General features: G+C 36.8%; 1 protein-coding gene across 3 annotated transcripts in view; it reads right to left on the bottom strand.

Annotated features, from left to right (window-relative positions):
* Positions 1-22,490, bottom strand: part of GALNT1 (polypeptide N-acetylgalactosaminyltransferase 1) — an 85,998-nt gene that overhangs the window by 3,265 nt on the left and 60,243 nt on the right. For all 3 annotated transcript variants that reach the window (XM_021528776.3, XM_021528775.3, XM_021528777.3), the window contains 8 exons: positions 19,917-20,083; positions 14,017-14,224; positions 12,377-12,547; positions 10,798-10,915; positions 9,748-9,928; positions 2,691-2,830; positions 1,604-1,702; positions 709-843 (listed from right to left, as the gene is read on the bottom strand). In XM_021528776.3, the coding sequence (XP_021384451.1) occupies positions 709-843; positions 1,604-1,702; positions 2,691-2,830; positions 9,748-9,928; positions 10,798-10,915; positions 12,377-12,547; positions 14,017-14,224; positions 19,917-20,083 (1,219 nt within the window). The remainder of the gene's footprint in view (positions 1-708; positions 844-1,603; positions 1,703-2,690; positions 2,831-9,747; positions 9,929-10,797; positions 10,916-12,376; positions 12,548-14,016; positions 14,225-19,916; positions 20,084-22,490) is intronic.

The raw sequence follows: 22,490 nt of genomic DNA, 5'->3' as shown, positions 1-22,490 counted from the left end.
ACAAGCTCAAGAACTACTTTCTTCCTAACTATCCATGAAGTCAGAGTTCTTGATTGCATTACTCAATCATGAAATCATTTCTAGAGCTTGAAAATCAAACTAATGATGAATTAATCAATGGACAATTTCTAGATTTCTAGATCTGACAGTTCAACACGTGAACTTCAAAGTAAATTTGAACATTATGTCAAAGAGAGAGTATGATTTCAATAAAGATGTTTTAAGCATCTATACCTTAGACATAACATTATTAGAAAGGTAAAATAATCTTCATAAGTTTGCAAGGCTCATTTTTTAATTAGACAAGTATTTCCTTTTAACTTTGTGCAAGACATGTTACCAAGTGCTACATTTGTCACCACATCATTACTCTTATCTTTTCTTGCTCCAGTAGACACCTGGAATACTTCTCCATATTTGATCTGATTCTAACACAACACTACACTGGCAGATAATATTTCTCCAGAGGGTCCCAAAGCACATACCAAATGTTATTCCAAAAGCTCCCCCAAAACTCACCAGGTAATTAAATCAACACAGATGTCCACTGAGTGACTACATAGTGAATTAGTAACAGAGGAAACATAATCCTGACTTTATTTCCTGTTTTGTCTGTCCAATAGTGGTCCATACCAGAATATGTTGCTCTGCAGGCTCATGTAAAAGCCAAAGTTGCCTCATTTTACAGCCAAAAGTCATAAGACTTACCACTGGATCATATTCCCAAAGCTGATTTCCTTTTAGATGGTGGCACTTGAGCATCGTTACTGGGCCGTTAAGTTTGGATACATCTAAACACAAATCATCTGTTCGAATTTCTTTGTTGGCAGTATATGAGAAAACCTAGACAGAAAAGGAATGAGAGGAAATGAAAAAGAACTGCTTCAACCAAAAAACTCCTCGAGTGGGGGTAAAGGGGAACGTTTGTACATTACTTCATTTATTCCCACTATTTTTTTTTTTTGCTTCCTGTTCCCTTCATAATAGCGAGGTATGGAAAGATTTTTAAATTTTTTTTTGGGTGGAAACAAGTATAAACAATCACAAGCTATTCAGTCAAAATAGACTTTTTTGAATTGAAGACTGTTTGCTGTGAAGGAACAGGAGCGTCCCTAAACAGATGTAATCTCTGTTTATGCAAAAATAATTCATCAAGAATCATTAAGAAAGTAGAACAAGAAAACAGATCCCACAACTGACACCCAGAAAAAGATACATTAAAATATATTTCAGGCACAGGCATGTTTGGTTTTGTTTTTGTTTTTTTTTAAGTAATAATGCCAATCAGGAGTTCCAACTAGAATGCATTTCCAAAGAACCTACAGTGATGAAGTCTAACTCATAGCATTATTTTCCTCCCATTATTTTGTTTTTGAATTTAAAGTTGATGTAAAATGTATTGCAATCAGGCCTGAAAAATATACAAGCAGAAACCACCACCAAATCTTCTCATGCATTTCCTCTTACAGGCACTTTCTTTAATGAGGGTTTCCTAAGTATATTTTGAGGATAACTACTGAAAACATCCAAGAATTGTCCCAATGAGTACTACTGTCTCAAGTAATTCAATACATTAAGAAAATTCCTTTTGAAAAATTATCACCTGATTGCCACCCATTCCATGGCAGTTAAAGATTCCAACTTTCTCATTTTCTTTTCTTGCCATGTTATCTAGACATTGATTTGTCTCCACATTTCTTATCTAGAAGGGAAAAAGAGCACATCACCAAAGGTTGATATTTTTAGAAGATAATTAGGTCCTTATCAAACCACAAAGGCATCAGTCCTCTCCATGCACCAGAGGTTATGTGAAATAAATGATCTATATTAGCAATGAGGCATCATTGTCCAAGATTCAAACTCTCAAGCAAATGCTCAAGATACCAGGTTACAGAACCATGATTGTTACTTTGCTTTATTTGGGGGATCCTTCCACCTTGGGGGTACTTCTTGCTCAAAGATTCAGCTACAACAGAATGGACACAATTGAGTCTGCAGCCCAAAACCTTCAAAAGTAGTAATGTCTATATCATTATATAGTAAGCAGGCATGAATATCAAGTCTCTTGATAGTCATGAAGAAGCATGCTCTGCTAATAGTGTTTCTTTTAAAATCAACAGTACAAAATCACTCTACAGAAAACTTGATATGTAGTTCAACATTACTTGTAGAGGAGAAGGTGCCTATTTATTTAGGACAGGATCATCTGTACTATTTCTACAGTTAAAATGATTAAAGAAAAAAGAGAAATGCTCAGCAAGGCTTAGGGGTCACTAGAATTTGCTGGTCACTGGTGAGGGTTCTGGGGATAAAGGTCAGAACAGCTTTTAGGCAAAGACCTTGCTTGACTTAGTATAGCTTTCAAGCAAAACTTAACTCATACTCTATGCACAGAACGTTATACAGAAAGTCATCCACAACTACATTTCTGAAGGAATATTTCTAAAGCCATTTATATAACATTTTGTACTGTAGTAGAAGAAAAAGAAAACATTCAAATTACAGTTCTGTATACCAAGTTCAGTTGTCTGCCCCACTAAGAAGCCAGATTTGTCATTCTACATGGGACAGAAACACAGGTGCAAGATACATGAACTTTGCTGGAGACAGCTTGCATTCACTACTCAGTTCAAAACACAACTTACTGCACAATGTACTTTACATTGGGAAAACGAAAGATGCAATCTTACCTCTCCCAGAGAAAAGTAGTGGCGTGGAATTTGGGAATCAGGATAAACATTCTCCAGGTACCAGGAGAAAGGCTTGCACTGGAGCTTGCGCCTTAGCCCAAGTCGTGACGATATGTCCCCATAATCAACTTTAGTAACTCCTGAAAAAAAAAGGAAGTTGTATTCAGTGTCTGCTAAGAAATACAATTTAATTCTGCTTCATAAGAAAACCCAGCAGTATAATTTACTACTTCCATGAAAGACTTTCTCCTTAAAAACTATCTCTACACAAAGGGGTTTTTGTTTAATGTAGCATTATGAACATATCTGTCAAGACCTGTGACTTCTTTTTCTACAACAGATAAGATCTCTACATCTGGGCTGTGCATGACAATCTCTTACCTGTGGTTTGTGGAACAATTTGAGTATAGTTGCTTACTAAGTTAATAGAGGAGAAAGGCTGAAACCTTTTTAGTAACTAATGCCATTCTATCCCCAGTGGTAACTGGAGTGCGTACCTATGCAGCAAAACACAGCACTCTCCTTCCGTGCAGCAAGCAGAATTCCAATTTAATTTATTTCTGTAAGCTAGGTACCACCTGCTGGACTCTTCATCATCTATCTAACTGCACAAAGAAGCAGGCAGAAAGCAGCCTTCATACAGAGCACTAAACCTTAAATAATTCAGCATTTGTTCAATATAACCGCAGCATTTGCAGGAAGTATGTTCTCCATTATGACTGTTATCATTTTCTTGTGGTAGTTTGCTTGCCTTTTTATTCCTTTGCTCCTCATTTATCAAAGTGCTCCTTCTTCCTGTATCCTCCCACTTCTTTATGGTTGCTTTAATTCCTTCTGAAAATTAATTTGTGCAAGTCCCATCTGCAGATGGGTTAAGAATGGTGTGCATGAACAGTAGGTAGTTTTGCTTCACCTGAATTCAGCACTGTCGTAATTAATGTTCAGTGATAATAATAATCAATAATAGTAGGATAATTTCTACTTTTCAAGCATCATGTATTTTTTTCCGTTTCCCACACCACACTCCATATCACACTGGTCAAATGCACTATACTACCAAAACACTCAAACAAAACAAAAAAAAAAGAACAAAAACTGGCCCCAGCAATTTAAATTCCCCTAACAGACTACAAATATGGCTCAGCTGGCCAGTACACTACAGACCTCCAGCTGCACACAGTTTTCAGAAATCTCTCCACTTGGAGGACTGTGATTTACCTCTAAAATTCTTGACCTTGGAAAGAGTTTGAGACATTTCTAAGCTGGCACACTGTGTATTAAATGGACTTGCCAGCAGATGGTGTCTTTCTACTCAAGTGAGACAGATAATTGGATCAAACTTTAGCTAACTGTCTGTAAATGCCAACGAAAAACACAATATTCCAGAAAGAAAAAAAAGTTAGTCAGGTTTTTAGGCTTTTTTTTTTTTTCTTTTTTAAATGAAAGACTTCATTTTAATAAATATATTGGAAAGCTATAGTGGTAAGGGAATTAAAGCAAAGGAAATTGTGTTTGTATAGAATCCCAGAAAACTTCTGTCTGGGCTTTCAAGTCACAGAAGAAATCCCAGACTCAAGAAACACAAGACAAAAAAAACCAAACCAAACCAAAAAGCCGAAAAAACAAGCCACAGAATGCTGCTCTATCTTCATGAAAGCAAATATTTGCTCTACAAGGAAGCAATACTCTCTCAAAAGCTAATGCAAGAACAGAAAGGTTCCAACCACAGCTAAGTATTTGATTCTTCATTTTTCAGTGATGAAAAAACAGCTGATAGATGAAATAGTTAACATTCCACTCTCACAACAACATTACAACACTCAAAGCATACTCAGGTTGCTACACTGACCTCCCAAACCAGCACTGTGAAGGCTTTGTCACATCACTGAGTGGTAATAAGAATTAAAGTCACATCCATAAATAATTCAATGTAAAGTAAGACTTAATAGCATACAAGCAAGCTGTTTCTTAAAGTAGTCTTAAATGTCACCACACACACAAAAAAGTGCCAGTTGATTTTTCTCTTTCATTGTATTTCATGAAACCATTTTTATTCAGAAAGGTTTTCAAAAAATCCTCTCTGAAGTCAGGTCTGCACCAAACCATACACAAAGACTACAGTTAGCAGCAGGCTAGCAGAGGCACTGAAGAGCAGAACAGTTAGAGTTGCCCTTGAGGTGTCCTCTAGTAAGGCTGAATGATTCTTTTCCCAAGGTTTTGGTACCTTATTACTCTAAACCAGCTTGAGTATTTCTCTCTTGTGCAGTGCCAGTTACTTAGGGGGAATTTCTGTTGGGGAAAAAAGAATGGAAGTATAAAGCATACCAAAAATTAGGTACAGGTTTAAATCACTATTTCCTCCACAGAGCAGTAAAATTTATATGTATACCTACAACAGTGACATATAAGCTTCTAGGGGTTTTGGACATTTGTTCAAAGGCTAAAAAACAAAAACCAAACTGCAAAATGTAAATTAGATCCGATCTCCTCTGAGAAGACAATTATGCCAGATTCCAAAGGAATAACGAGGAAGACAGTCATGTCCACTTGTTTTTTCAAACCTTTTGTCCATTAAAAAAACAATTAGGAAAAAAATCATATAACCACAGAACAGTTTGGATTGTAAGGGACTTCAGGATCATCTCATTCCAACCCCTCTGGCAAGGGCAGGGACACCTTCCTCTACACCAGGCTGCTCAAAGATGCATCTAACCTGACCTTGAACATTTTCAGGAATAGGGTATCCACATCACACAAATCAGAAATAGTATTTAAGAAACCTTGCTACTGTTGCCCTTATTTGACAATAACTATATTTTTCCTCAACCTCCCTGCTCCTAACCCTAATCACATGTAAAAGCCTGGGCCTCCCTGGTGATTCTATTTGTCACACAACTTACTGTGGGACAATCACATGCTTTTTTTTCCACACACATGCTTAAAGACGTACTCATAATATAAATATTGGTAATGCAAAAAACATCTACTTCAAATAATCCAGCCACACCACAACCAGCCATGTTGCAACAGTCATGCCATCCTCAAATTTTCAAGAGCTGAAGATTTCCTTGCACAAGTTTAATGTGTGGCAATATATTTATGCTAAACTATTTTGAAAAAAAATAGCACGTTGTTATCATCATGGTTATAAATTGCTCAGTCATTTGCAAAAGCAGAGTATGAAAACTATTTCATCTAAATCTAGCCTTCTGATAAAAATAATATAACTTGTTTTTATTTAGTATTATGAAACTCTATAAACAATCATTTAAAACCGATTTGAATAGCTACATTATTTGCATTCTCAATTAATGCTAATAGGGAGTAGTAGCTGAACACAAAACCACATGGAAACATTTAGTATGTACTTTGAACACTTAGCTACACTGCAAGATGTGGACTCAGTCCCTCCTCTGTCATCACTATTATTTATGGTTATAAATAATGTTTTCCATTTCCAGTCTCTACATACTGAACCTTGACCTGCTGTGCCTGGCTGGAGCCCAGGGCATGCAGTGATGAGATACAAAGCCTACAGATCCATTTTTCAGGATGATGGACTCCTGTCTCTATCTAGGTGACTCCAGCTTAGGTAATTCCACAGTACTGTCTTTTCAGGCTTCCTGCCAGCACACTTAGTCCCAGGACAATACACCTTCTGGGTACATCCCAAAATATACCTCAGAATATACCCTTTGGGGCAAGGCTGACCAGCCTAGTGCTTTGCAGCAGCTGTTGCCAAAGGGGCAGCTTTCCCTTGCTAACCTTCAGATTCCCGCTGTACCTCCTGTGCTGACACAGATTCTAACTTAACACCAGGGAGCCAGCCCACAGAAGTAACCCTGACAAATCCAGAAAGTCATAGAAGCAGTTGATGCAGATGAACGATCAGCAGGTGAGGCGAGGTGAAGCCCTATCACCTTCCCTACCAGCACACCTGCCATGAAAAGCAAGGCACTCCCCTCACAGCAAGCTGTGAGCCAGGCATCGTCATCTCGTGATGCCTCCTCATCCTGGACAATACAGTCCTAATCTTTTAGTCTAGAGAAAGTGATGAATGGCCAGCACTAGAAATAAAGAAGTGGCAGAGTCCACAGCAAGAATGACTGGAGCCAGGAAACAGATTATTCACATGCTGGATTTGTTTTCTGAAAGCTGCAGAGAAAATGGTCTGGGAAGCAGGGCCCTGGTGTAGCACATGACTGCGAGGAAAGCTACCAGCTAATGAGAAAGGGCTGCAGCCAGTGCCTGCACTGCTGGGGACAAGAGCTGCTGCCTGCAGAGAGACAGGCTGGATTCTGGCTGAGCTGCAGCTGCAAAAAGGTCCTGCCCAACCTCCATCTGCACCTCACCGCTCTGGAGCAGAGTGATGGTTTCTAAAATGCACACAAGCTTCATACAGACAAGCAGCCATTTGTACTAGGTTATACTTATAAAAGAAGGAAAGAATTACAGGCTTACTTTCCAAGAGGGCAGCTTTCCATTTAACTACATTACATCAATAGTAGAAAGTCTCTTGTGTTCCTATCATTTGGGAAGCAAGACTTTTTTTCCCAGACAACACAGATTACATGAAGTGGGAAAGCTACCTGAAAATCTTACATTTGCTTTCCTGGACAAATCCCTCTGCGATTCACTATCTTAGGGGAACAGAAAAGAAAGTATAAAGGAGGAAACAAACGTCTTGTTAGCTAGGCTCAGTGATGCTTGTCAGTATATTATCTCCTCCAAAATCCAATTTTTCGCATCCATATCAACTAGTGAGAAAAATCCTGGGTGCACAGAGGATTGCTTGTTTTCCTCTTTCATCTGCACCCAAGGCTTGAAAACCAGCATCAGTCTAAGAATCCTCACCTTGCTCCTTGCAAGGGCTCGCGACACTGTCACAGTAATACTGAAAGTACACATTTGTACTAGCAAACAGTTTGATAGGCTGTACACTGTGTTCTGCTTGAGGGTTACTACACCAGCATTCTGTAAGAACTATACATTTAAATTTTTATCACTGAGTTCCTAAACAACTAGTGCCTGCAAGGAACTTAATGAAATTTGTACTGATGCTATTTGCTGTCAATGGGCAAAATCACAGTCTGCAACACTCAGCTAAGATTGGAGATACCAGAATTACAAGAATAAGCTGTTTGTGACGTTCTCAAAATAGCAGTCATTGTTAATTAATATCTACTGGCTCTCACAATTTATGTGGATTTGGGAGGGTGAGTGGCATGAGTGGCTCTGAGTACATTTGTGTGTTCATTCTCTGAACAACAGGTTTTCATCAGAGCTAAAGAATGACCCGCAGTGCTGGGCAATCTCCTCACAGCCCCAGGCAACAAATCAATTTCAGAATAACCCAATTTATTCAGATACAATATTATCCTATTCTCAAAACACTTGAAAATTCTGGCACTGAACTTCAGTGCACGGTCAATACGGTCACGGGGACACAAGCAAGAGCGTGTGACAGGAGGCAGGTGCAGATGCTCCAAGAGCAGCTTGGCCAGAGCACATCCCTGTCCAACAATCACTCAGGCCATTAGCATACAAATTATGCAGACATGCATCTTTTGAAAGGAAAGAAAATATACAGTGCAGTTACAGCTAATTGCTTAACTTACTTCCACCATTTCAGAATTTTTACTGCCTTTGGACAATGCACGCAAATTGTACAGTACTGCAATGCTATGAAAATCCTATCAAAAAAACCCAATCAAAGAGTATAACTCCTTTTGTAGCTTACGCTTACTACACAAAATGGAAGGCACAAAGAGGTGATATATAAAATAACAGAGCCTTATCATGGCTTATCAGTAATTTACATTTTTAAAAGAATTTGATTCTTTTTTATAATTAGGTCTTCCTGCAACTTTTAAAACCTAGCTTGACATGGATGCATAAGAGCAAACTTTACCAAAAAAGACTGCACCTATTTATACACAACTTTCTGAATATTTCCACGTGCTCATGTTTGAATTCATAATGCTGTATTAATTACACAGGGCAATAACAATAAGCTGTTAGCTTCTGATTTCACCTAAAAAACTTTGAATAGTAGCAAGACTTTTTATTAATTAAAAGTCTCATTTGAGTAAAACATTCTTTTAAGGCAAAACCACCATAAATCTGCACTGTCAGTTGCTTTCACATACATCTGTAAAACCCATAATCTAAAATTTGAAACTGTTCCGACTCACATTACATTGTATTACAGCTTTTAAATGTCAATAGTAATATAGGTTTAATCGCAGGTCATAAGTACTAGTTTTAAAGAAATTTCTTTGGGGAAGCAGATGCAGCATGTAAAACTACCACTTAATACACAAAGTTTAATGACTCAAGTATTTAGAAAGGTTGCCTGTTGCTACCTGAAGTTTGTCTTTTTATATAACAATAAAAATAATCTGTAGTTGAAAGTAATAATTCTATATTTCCCAGGTATCCTTTCTGCTGCTGAATTTTTTGCAGAAAATCTGAGTTCATGGGAAATTTTCGCTCATATTTTATATCGTCCTGTTTTGCTAACATGCACATAAAGAAACAATAGTAAATACCATCAAAGTTAATTAAATTGGCGGCTTGCCCCTATACTCTAGATAGTGAAATACAAATTCTATCAAGACAGAAGATATTAACTTCTGCCACTCCTCCTTCTGGGTTTCACTTAAATCACTTGTGATGTATTCAACATGGAATGCCTACAACATGGGAGCCAGAGCCCAAAATTCAGCACATTGTGATATGACTTTGGATGGCTGATTTTCAGCACTACAACTGAGCTCTTTGATGTTCCACTGAGCTTCAATTCTATTGCACAGGAAGCTCATTCATAAATCATGTTCATGTTAAAAAGAAAACAAACAAAAACCCCTTCAGGGTATGTCTCTGGCTAACAAAATTATTTTTCAATTAAGACCTTACTTTTTGTACACCTTAAGTGAGTTCTGTCTTAGCAAACTTCAAAGCAATAACATTCTTTTATAAATACTCATGTTATTTCCCAGTAGTAGCAACATTTTAATTCTTAAGAAGTATTTCTTATAACCAAAGACACACTCACCTGGGGAAATAATGTAGAAAAAGTTTTTGAATTCATCCATCCAGACTTCTGCGAGCCGCCTGTTATTTTTGTTGATTATCTGCCCTGTACCGCCTGGGAAAGTGTAAGGTGTTGCTTTTCTGAACACATGCCCAACATGTGAACAAGTTACAATTTCCAAAGTGCCACCACACTGCCAGATCTGGAAGAGATAGAACAATTATTGCATAGTTACAAATTGTTAAAAAAAGTTCCAAAACATTAATCACTTCCTTCTGTTCAAGGTGGGGAAACAACATTAGCTGAGGTCTAGAATGCATACTGCATGGAAGAGAGCTGCATATTTTTTCCTGCTCAACAGCTAAAGATGCTCACAAGCCCAAGCAAGGCAGCATATGAAAGTACTTCAGCCCCTGGAGCAATACTGCATCAGCCAGAGATTACTTTAAAGAACGGGGCAAGCTGACCACAAAGGAAGGAAAAGGCTCACATGAGTCACAGGAACTAACAGGTGTCCAAAATAGTCCAGAATCTTCATGTAAAAAAACCCACACACTTCCCAAGTCTGAAAATACTTTCCGTTTTATCTTGGACCTTGATAAATAGCAGATTCAGAAAGCTGAAGTACTTCAGAAAAATCCCCACCTGTGTACTTTCTGCTGATAAGTAAAATGAAAGGATATTGTGCCATTTGGTAGGAACAAAAATGAGAATACCACGGGTTAGGGTCCATAACCAAATGAACACATGAAATCATGAAGCTATCAAAGAGCAAGAAGAAAGGGGTTTTAATAGAGGTGCTCACATGTCATTGGCACATTAAACAATGATGACACCACCCTTAACTGATGCTCCCACAACAGCTTTTCTACTTGAATTCCTTTCAACACATAAACACTCATTCTTCAGAATAACCATCTTAATCTTTTCATCACAAAGCTATACCAACAATTCATAGCTGCAACAGAAGAGGATACTGTTGCAGGTCACAGATCTGTGTTTTACAGAACTCCAGGTGCACTGTCCTGATTAAATAAATTAATGATTAAAACACTGCAGAGTTTTACCTACCCTGAAGGAAATTTCTAAGTTTTCTCCACCCCAAATATCCATTCCAGCATCATATGTTCCAATTTCCTGAAAGTAATCTCTGTCTATTGAAAAAAGGCCTCCTGCCATTGTAGGTGTCCTGGGGGGAGAAAAAAAAAAAAATCACATTGGTCACTGTAAAAATATACTTCGATACATTTCACACTTAGACACTGACAAAACAGCTGTTTATATCCCAAGTTCCTAGCCTATTCCTTCTCAGTAAACTTCCCTTCAAACTCTGTTACTGTTGGTGTATTTGCTAACTCAAATTTTTCCAGACATGGAATTAGGTAGTGGCATAGCGGCAGTTCTCCTTTTCTTCTCATTTCAAACTGGTGTCTGGAGAGAGAAACAGTCCCTAGAAAGCTGCTGTCATTCCTGAGAAGGACTTCTGCCTTCAATGCTGGTAACTCATGAAAAGAAAACCAGTTTCACACAGGAAAATTATACTTCAGGCTACTGTTCTTGAAATGGTTTTGGAAGGCCATTAAGCAGCCTGATTGCTTTCACTTTTATTGCTTCATACAAGAGAATTGTACAGTCAGGGTTGCATCCAGATTTTCCTTATAGATTCCTTATTGGTACAAAAAAAATAAACCTCTGCTAGCAGTTTCTCAGAGCTTTGGAAGCATCTCCCAAATTTCAAGTTTTTCAGACAACAAATATACAATAAATAAATTACATGTTAGGCCAATGACATAACTTTGTAGTTCAATTATTTACACTTTAGCATAAATTATTTTTTATTATCACTATTTTCCTGATATGCTTAGAGCTTTTTCTGAAAGACACATTAAATATAAGCTAGGTCACAAGCTAATTAAAAACTTATATTTCTTTCCCCTGCTAAAAGGAAACAGAGGGAAGAGAGGATTACAATTAACAATATCCTGAGAAGACTTTTTAATTTCTTAAACTAAAGATAAACAAAAACCTGCAAAGGCAAGATCCTGAGCTTTACTGTAATAATGCCCAGTTTTCAAAAAAGGACAGAAAATCTAAGTTTGCAATTGTTAAAAGGTACACATTACACACAAACTGTCTTCCTCATTACCTTTCTAATAAACCTACATGACATCCGAATCTAAATTCACCTCCCATCCCACCTTTTAAGACTTAAAGTTTGCATATAAATGAACATGCATAAGTATATATACACACATGCATATACCAAAAATCAATGCATGTTTACAAAATACAGTTTACTTTGTTATAATAAAAGATAAAAACAAGGTTCAATTTTAAAAAAATAAAAAAAATCTTTGTTAAAAACATGTTCATCATTATAAGTGCTATCTGAAAACTAGTAATTCTGCAGTAATTAACACAGAACTGAAAAATATTTCCAAAGTGACAAAGTGATTGATTCCTTTATTGCTACCAAAAGTTACCAACAACCAATCCATGCAAGAACTGTTATGTTGTTCCTTCAATCAGACAAAAAAGATGCTACAATGTTTGACTAAGTACTTAATAACCTTAAGTACTTACTTTTGAGTTTATCATAGAAAGCAAGTATCAGACAAAGATTTTAAGCAATTTAATGATTTCTCATTACCTAACAGGGAGGGTTCGGTCTCCTTTCCGTCTATCCATCTCTCTCTGAGGAACAGGGTACCAACGAAAATTCAACTTCCAGTTGAATCCACCATAGGTCATGTCAGAACCTGCCATATATTCAAAGGTGTCATCACTGATTACATCAATGATGGGACAAACTACTGTCCTCCTAGGAAAAGGAAAGAAGCAAAATTATTACATTTTAAACTAATAAAATCTATTAGTCAAAAGAGTAAAGAGGATGCTTGGGGTTTTTTTTTTAATTATTGTTTTTACACATACAGTTGAAATTTTTATAATACCATCTCTTAACATTATTCAATAAATTATTAACAGGAAAATTCTGTCTTGCTAATTGTAAATCTGATACAATTTTGGCATTACCAGTAATAAATATTCGTCCCTCCACAGACAGAAATAATGATCCCAACTTTCTCATTGCTACATAGTGATTAGATAGAAAACAAAAGGTTCTTTTTTTGTAGTTGAGTGGTAAAAATAACTTGCATGTTTTGAAATTAAAACTTGGATATTAACTCTGGGTAAGTATTGTTATACATCCTCAGGACTAAGAGATGACAGTAGTTGTTAACAATGTACAACTACATCACAGTCAACAGGAAGTGGCCTAGTTGTCCACTGTCCTGACATTATTAATACATATATTCGCAGAAACCAATTCTAATCCTCTTAAAGACATTTAAGCAACCATGCTCAAAGCAGGCTTCCTGTCATGGGAAGCTCGGTAAAAAGATTCAGAGGCTGCTTGCAACTGAATTCAAAGGACTTACGAGAGTTGCACAAATTATAACAATGTATGTATTGTAGTGTCACAAACCTAATTAATGATTACAAAGTTTACTTTGTCTTTGCACAGTGCTGAATAAAGATTCTTCATTGTTTGTAGCATTTTCATGATGTAACACTATTTGGTAACATCAAATTTTAAGTGTGATTTTTATCTATTACAATAAAAAACTAGTGATCTTTAGCACCCTGTTTTATTCTATTTAATATGTAGTCTATTAATAGACTAGTGCACAAGTACAGCTACTGTTCAGATGTTTTTAAAACATGGATATTTTATAATGCAGACAATTCTCTCACCTTCATCCCCAATACAATTTCCATCATGTATATAAGTGTAGATCAGCATGACTACAATAATTATTCTAACTTTAGAAAACACACCCCAGAAGATCAAGACACAGCCCACATTTCCACAATCAAAACCATTAGGTAATAAAGAAATCATAATGAGAGCCTGAAAACAGTTCTTGTTCACAATGTTGGTGCTACATGAAATCAGGGCTTGATTTCTTCCTCAAGAATATCTACCCAAACTCATGAAGGAATAGGCCAAGCTGCAGACTGAAGACCTCAGTTTCCTCTAATTCCTCAATTTCATTCATTGCTCCCACTATTTAACACATTACTTCATGCATCCCAATATAGACTCCATTTGAAACAGAATTTTACTTTTAGAAGTTTAACTAAATTAGCCTTTTATCCTTACATCAATGACAATTTATTCAGCTCTTCAGAAAGTAGATATTTGCTTGTAGAATATTTTGTAATACTTGGAAAATTTCTTAATAAGTGAAAAAACCCAAGATGGGTGAATAGATTGATAATTACCTGTCAGCTTTGATCCTTGCCAGCAGAGGTTCAAGCCAGCCTACTGTACATTCACAATGAGCATCTAAGAAGGTGATGACCTGGCCTTTAGAAGCAGCAGCCCCCTTTAATCTTGCTCTAATCAATCCAGAACGCTGTTCCATTCGAATCACATGAACAGGTACTTTTAATTTTTTCACATAACTCTCCAGTGGTCTTTTCAAGAAGTCTGTGAAGAATGATCAAAACTGTTAGTTGCATAGTTCAGCTTCTTTTTTTTTTAATGAAGAGACTTGAATTAAGATACATTTCCTCTGGTCTTGTCTATCCTTTTTCTACTTTCTCGGATAATTTCCTCTACACTTAACAATGCTCCTTTCCACATCTCCCAAGTGTTTCATTTGATAACACAGAAAGTTCTTCCTCCTCTTTATTTCTTCATTATGGAAAACCCAAAAAGGAAGAGAAGGTTGAAAGCTTATACAAAACCCAGATGGGATTCACAAGTTTTTATGGCAGAGAAGATGTGACACTTACTTTCAAAAAAAGGCAGCTTGGACTTGTCTACCAAGAAAATACAGAAATGGTTCGACTAGCAGAATATAATGAATTGCCTCCTACAGTAATGCAACTTACAGATAATTTCTTTGTGAAAAGTTTAAAGCACAATCAAACTCCTTTTTCAATTGTGCTTTCTCTAGGGTTTACTGGCTAATATTTTTTATATTAGATTATCACCATAACACCTAAAAAAAATAAACTATACATAAATGAGAATCTGTAACACCAACAAATCTCAATGTAGCATGAATTATGAAAAACAAGTTATTCAAAATACAACAGTCAGTTACCATACACCCAGAGACTCAAAGTTTCTTGTACTCCAAAGAGCTATTGGGTTGTGATGACTGATGTCAAAGGAAGAACAAAGAAGTGAGGAAGAAAGCAATGGACAGTCACAGAAACAGACATCTGCAATAACTTAAAGTTTCAAAATGTGTAAAAAAGGCAAAATAATCTTATTGCTTAGCTATGGAATATTAGATTGTACACTCAAGGCACATGGGAATTGAAAGCTGTATCACAACAGTGCATGGCTTGTTGTAGGATTCACATAAGGTAGGAAGTACCTCATACAAAAATAAGTGTGACACTGGAGGAGTGGGAGGGGAAAGCTCAGCATGAGCTCTTAGTGACTCTTTTCTAAACCTCAAGAAGGAGGGTTGACTTGAAGGTTATTACCATTCCTTACCACTTCTCCAGATGAATGAGTTCTAATTACCTTCTCATGTTTTGCTGTGCAATGTTGCGACTGCCACTAAAACCCACAGAAATAAGTTCTAAAATGCCTTAAAAGTTAAACTGTGCTAAAAGTACATAAGAATTTGATACATTTAAATATTTGTCTCTGGAGAAACTTAAATCAAATTAATTCTTATTTTGCACATGAACAGAGACTCAAATACATACATGTTTCTTAGTACAAACCGAGTGTACATGTCTGAACATTTTACAAGACTGGGATTGGTTGAGCACAGAGATCACAACCGAGTCTGCAGCAAATATAGTCTCATCTCTTTACAGTGTAGCTTTCCAAAGCCACTAATTTAAAAGAACTACTATCATGGCAATGTTTATAGCTTTAATGCACAGAGAGACTGTGCAGCATTTCTCTCTATGCTCACCATCTGATGAGCAAGACACACAAATCAATGTTTCTGTGCACATCTCAGGTGTAATACTGATAAGCTTTTAAAGTAGCTCCATCCACTTTAAACTTAAATTAATTAATACGGTGTGTGACATTGGTTCTTGAATGTAGTTACATTAACAGAATGGTAAAATTCTGGCAGAGGGAAGAGAGAAAGATTGCAGTAATACAACTGCAGCCAGTCAAAAACTTGCATAAAACACAAACTTACATTACAGAAATTCATGCTCAATGTATTGCACATGAAAATCTTGAGTCCTACCTACATTTTCTCGGCAAAGTGTTTAAAATTTCATTTTATCAAGTACTTTTAACTCCTTTTTTCTCTAAGAAAGAATCAGAGATATGTGCGGTGTTTTCACTACAGAGGGGAAAAAGGTTAAGAATAGTCTTTCTCATGTTTAACCATGTCCATAAGAGCATTCTTATGAACTATCACCTTGTTCAAAACTGCTAGGGACTATTCCCAGAAACAAAACATTGTGACAGACCTCCAGTAACCGTGTCCTTAAAATATCACTAGAGCTCCAGCAAAATATGCAGAAATGATAAAGCTTGATCTCTCATCCCTATAAAAGCATAGTAAATAATTCAGGCATCAAAATTTCCGAAGTTCCTCTGCTACCAGCACTTAGGGTAAAATGTTCAAATCTAAGCAGCTATTTTCCCTCCAGAACACCCTCTCTAAGAGCAGTACACATCCCTTACAAATTGCTCCCTTTGTTCAAGTAGCAGAAAACTAGCTTTTTTTATTAGTCATGCATCCAGAAACTAGTAATAGTTTCTTATAACGTAAAACTTGATTTTTCCCTTAAACAAAAAAATCCAAATATTTGAATAATCTTTTAATAAATGTTATACACTTTGGCCTACAAGAAACATCACGATAAAGCCATGGAGATGACTTTTATACAAACTTATTGGTCAAAATAATTTCTATATTGAACACTGAGATGAGAAGCCTTATGCATTACAGAATCAGCTGCTTATAAATGACCCAGGATTAGAGCTGACTAATTTTTTAGCATTGCTTCGTATACTTCCAAGAGTGAGGTTTGGTAATATTTAAAAAAACCAAACATCTCCACAATACTCCTAATTTGGAACATTAAGAATTCATGTTATTTCATAGGTATAACTCTTGTGGGTAGAGGTATAACAATAGATTCATAGGTATAACTGTAACTTTGTGGTGGATATTGTTTTCAAGCCTTTTCACAGTCAAAAGGGTGCATAGTTTTACCTAGGACTGAGCATCTTCTGTGGAAGTAGCAGAACTAAGGAAGATAAAAGAGCAAATATATTCGGTTCAAGTCAACTAAGTGCATTAGTTGAAAAATATCTTGCCAATTCTATTACCAAGTCACGCTGATATGAATATAAATGAAAAATTCGGTTTCAACCCTTTCTATTATTAAACTACAATAAACACAGATTTATTATTTTTATGAGCATGCAAACATGTTTTTCTTAAGAAGTATGAATACTTTTTAATTATTGTTGGCAGGATTTAGTTGCAGTCATGTTGCTCTGACCTGTATCTCTGTAGCTAAGTTCTGTGGATGTGGTCGATGTCGATGCAATCTGCCTACCACACTCGGCTAGTGGGTGCTGACCTAGTCTGAGGTGCCAGCTAATTGTGATTTCTCCTGTTAATTGTTTCAAACTAGTTACCAAAGATCAATACTTCAAAACAAAAGTTGCAGTTCTGGTCAGTAACTAGAGAACAATTTTACAGATATGTCTTGTTTCTCCAACGCTTTTCTTTTGGGTATAAATAAATGCCTGCTATTATGCAAATTCATTCTTCTAAGAGCATGACACTAGCAGGTACAAAGTGTGCTTCAGGCAGACTGAATGCTTACTTTATTTCAATTAAAATTACTCTGATGTTAGAATTCAATATACAATACCCAGGCTGAACATAGTATTTTTCTGGAAAAGTATGCTGTTTTAATTCAACACAAACAGAATGCTTAAGTAGCAAACACAAACCCTTCACATCTTCAGGCATTGAACCCTTCTGTTTTGTTTAATGTAAAAGCATGCTTGATGGAACCATAACAAGTTCTTGGAAAACAGAACAAAAATAACCCCTCTCAGTAATTGTTGAAAATAACAACAAATAAAAGATGCCTAAGTGATCTGAAATGAAGATCACAGGCTTCACAAAGAAATGCCGGAACAGGTTCAGTAACAGCACCAAATAAATTATGAAATGCTCTGTCTTTCAGCCTGGAATCAAGTTAATATGTTTTTATTACCAAACACAGAAACAGAAAATGTATCTAGAGAAAGCCACATGCTTTTTTTAAGTGGACTAAAATTCTATGATTCATAGTGAGGACATATTATTGCTACATTGGAATTGATTTTTTCTAAAACAGAAAATGAAGAGGCAAAACATAAGTAATATGATGTCTACATATTCTAATATTAGCTTGCTCTTTATTTCTAGGTCATACTGAAAGCTGACCTATCACAAATAATAATTAGCACTGATTTGAATTAGTGCCAAGAACTGTTTTGATACATAAAATTTAGAATTTTTACATAAAGGTTAAAAACTACAACAAATCAAGGAGTACACAAATTACCCACAAGTGCAAAAAGCAAAAATTGCATGTCGTGCCTTTGTAAAAGCAAAAGTTGATCATGCCTCTCATTTAATGTGGAACACGTTTCTGTGGCATTTTGCATAGGCATTTCTCCTCTGCTGCCGGAATGTAATTGTATTTAATGCTTCTGTTCTTTCTTCCAAATTGCACCGGAATTAGCTGAAGCACTTAAGAGTTGGGTAAAAAAAGGAAAAGCAAAAGCAAGTGATGGTGCCCAAGAGAGAGGAAAGGAGCAGAGACAAGTGCAAACACAACCTGGGTACGTGTGCTGAGCTTCCTCAGGAAAGCAGAGCAGTGCAAGCTCAGCTGTGCCCCACACCGACCCAGCCAGCACGCCAGGCATCGTGCACACACGCATAAACTGAAGGGGCAACTTGGTATGTGTGCTACCACCTTAGTGGTAGAGCAACAATCCACTTCTAATGCTCTTCAGCTACAAAAGGTCCCGTTAACCATGTTAAGTTCCTATCTTAAAGCCTCCTATTACACTATAACCCATGTATCATAGAGCTACTTGGGGCAAATCCAGCACCTTTCTTTGTACACACAGATCTTGGGCAGATCTTGTCATCTGGACAATAGTCAGACATCTCACTCTGAAGCAGGAATTACCATAGGCAGCAATACATGAATTTTGCATCACTAGAATGAGAAGCAATAGGCTGGGATGTCAGTATGCTGTAAAACCCTTCTGTGTCTTACACACGGGAATTCCTTCTGATGCAGGCAACAGCCTACAACTGGTGATTGCCAAGACTTTTTCTCTAGTGGCCTACCACATTGGTTCCAGTAGGAAACTTTCAAAAGAGAAGGAAAAAAAAGTGGATCAATATAAAAATATAGACATGTATATAGACATGTTTTATTTAGTAAACCTGTCACCTCTATTTGCTAACACAAGAAAAAAATACTTCATAAGCCATACCATCAAGAAATATTATGTAAAGAACAAGCCAAATATCAACTATTAATCAAAATTAAATGCTAAGTATTATATAGAATATTATTTTTATTTCTAATATTTCTAATTTTAAAAAACTATAAAGATTAAAATCTAAATAATAATAGTATATTTCACAAAAAAATCAGTTTCAAGTTTTGCTTATTACACAAAGCAAGTGTCATTCTGTAGCATGGAGTATTCATCTGGAGTGCTATTTATTAAGAAATGGAACCTCCTGCAGCACAGAAACTGAGTTTTAACTTCCCACAAACTGAATAATCAAAATTGATCCCTCTGAACACCGAGCCTAACAGTGGCAGTGATAGTAAATTTAAATGTGTGCAACAAACAGAGTTGCTTTTGCTATTATTCACCAGGTGATTCAAGTATTAAACACCTTCAAGCTGTATGAATGTGCTAAAATTCTAAATGCAAAACACAAAGTTCATGCTGCCAACAGAAAAGTAACCGGACAGCTGAAGTTACACCAGCTTTCAGCGCAGCATGATTCATCTGTATTCCAAAATGGGCATTCCTCCCTCTGCCTTCCCTGCCCCAGGTGCTGTGCTTTGCTAAAGAGGGCTAAGCCCACGTCAAGCCAGCTTTGGTTTTTGAAATGCAGCAGGTTAGGCACCGGCGCTGTCCTCACCTCTCTCGCTGGCGTCGTCGACGAGGACGATCTCCTCCAGCATGTGCCGCGGGGAGCGGTTGATGACGCTGTGCACCGTCCGCAGCAGCGTGCTCCAGGCCTCGTTGTGGAACACAATGACAACGCTTGTCGTGGGAAGGTTGTCCGCGTACACCTTCGTCTTACACCTGCAAACCAAAGTAAAGCAGGCTTTGTAAAGGTCAAGGCTTCAGTTAGAGCTGCAAGTCTGAGGTTTCTCTCTTGAGGATTGCTACTAACATCCTGGATATGTCAATTTTATGCAGAGTGTGACAAAGGAGCACACAATGCATATATTATACATGCTCAAAGTGCTATAAAGTTTGCCAAATTAAAAGAGAATTAAATTCACTTTCCAAAGTTAGCATGGAAAATAATAGGTTTAGCTTTCCTAACAGCATAGATAGGACATTTATATAAACTATGGCATACGCTTCAAGTAACCCCACATGCAGCCGAAAGTTTTACATTTCACAATGCTATTTTAAAATAAATGATGTTTTCATTATCTTTTAGAAAAATCAATACGCTGCATCCAAAGTGCTGATCACAATTCTGAAAAAATTCCAATTCTGCTCTAAAAATTAACCACACAAATTTAAGTGTTCTCTGCACAGATCTGTTTCTCCTGCACATTTAAAAATGACACTGTTACTTATGTAAGATTTGATGTTATTAATCCTTTAAGAATCCAAATTGAAGAAATATATGCAGATCTCAAACAAAAGGAAAACACCGAGGTGGAAAAATAAATATATTCAACGGAGCTCCATTCCAACAGAAAAGCTTTTACTAGATCCCAAATCGTTGAGTCAGTTCACTTTAATGTAACCTGATCTAAATGCTACAATACATTAACAAGTATTCATGATTATCATCCTAACAGCAGCACTGTCCAAGGGCTTGAACAGCACAGAGTGCATATCCTCTACCCTAAATATCCACAAGCAGTGCTTAAGGAGCAGCCTGCTAATACAACAGGATCACGGTGTCAGCATCCAATACCACGCCAAACAGTGACACGAGGAATGTCAGCCAGAACTAGGCTCCCAACATCAATATTTTATTAGCTGGATAACTCATTTAGCCAGAGCACTTCTCAGAGCAGCTCTCACAGCAAGCCAGCATTTCAGCTCTGAGGTGGTGACAAAAGCCCAGCACGCACAGACATCTCAGAAGGGATCAGTAAGTCCAGGTGCAAATGAAGAAATACCTGGAAAGGCTTCTGTGAAATCATTTCTGAGAATTGAACCAGCCAGATCAGGCACTATCTGCCTTCGATATTATGCCTACTTATTATACAACTATGCCAAATTTAATTATTCATCACATTGAACTGAACATTATAAAATCTTTATGGAAAGCTTCCATATATCCCTACATTATCCTGATTTATTTCACATGTTAAAAAAAAAAAACCAAACTTGCAAAGCATGCCAAATGAAAAAGCAACTTCTTTGGTATCCCTTGAAAAATAAAACAGCTTTTCACAAAAACACTATGAATTTCAGATGAAAAATTCAATCATAAGCCAAATAATTTTATCCCCATGTTTGCCATTTGTTCAGTCTACTTTGCTACTTTAAACCCGAAATGTTTTATTCCTTCTGCTGCACTGCTCCCTAAACCAGAAAATAAGTTTCTGACTGTAGACCTTTAGCTAAATAGTAATACAAATCCACCAATTGCTCTGCTACTTTTTGGAAGAATATTTGTAAAAAAGTTGAGAGAACCTGTTAGCAGTTCTCTATGAAAAGCAGTAACAATGTGTCATTCACCAGGAATATCATGCTGGGATAGCCACAGGATCTACTATTGTAGTATGAAATCTGTCATCTTCAGCCTTACCTTTTATCATGGTTTTACACAAGATTTTATTTTACTGAGCTCAAATCAATGAACTGGTATAAACATCAGCCAAGTGATCAGGGCCTACAATGTTTATACAGCATTGCACTGTCTGAAATACAAATATATTAAAACATTTGAGATCTGTCATTGAGGAGGAACTTTTTAGCACTAATAGGAAGTCTTACAGGAATTTTTTGGGGATCTCCTCCCCATTGCAAGGCATTCCTCCTGCTCTGTCCTGCAGAAGATGAATCTTCACTTTGCCAAAATGAAACATGTCTATTCTCACCCCCAGAGGCCAGCCCTTCCTGGGATAACAGCTTAGGAGTGACCCTACACTGGCACTTGGCTGCTGGCTAGGTTTAATCCATGACACTTGTTTACCAACATGAAAAGGGCTGCCAGGAGAAACACGGGGTGGTTTCATAACAAAACTTGCTGAGCATTTTTGAATGCTATACTTAAAGTGTTTGGTATGAAATTCATTGATGCAGGCAAGACAAATGAAAGGGTTGAAAATATGAGACTTGTTTTTTAATTTTCCATTTACCTGCCCTTCTATATATATTCTATTTTAGCTGTATCCATACAAATTGCTATGAATAAATACAAAAAAAAACTTGTTTTGAATTTTGAAAACCTCGGTAACTTCTGCCCCAGGAATATATTGCTGCAGAACATAAGACAAATAAAATAGAACACTTG

Source organism: Lonchura striata, chromosome 1, assembly GCF_046129695.1.
Source record: "Lonchura striata isolate bLonStr1 chromosome 1, bLonStr1.mat, whole genome shotgun sequence".
Classification (NCBI taxonomy): Eukaryota; Metazoa; Chordata; class Aves; order Passeriformes; family Estrildidae; genus Lonchura; species Lonchura striata.
Note: the sequence above shows the minus strand (reverse complement) of the source record. Positions and strands in the feature narration are given on the sequence as shown.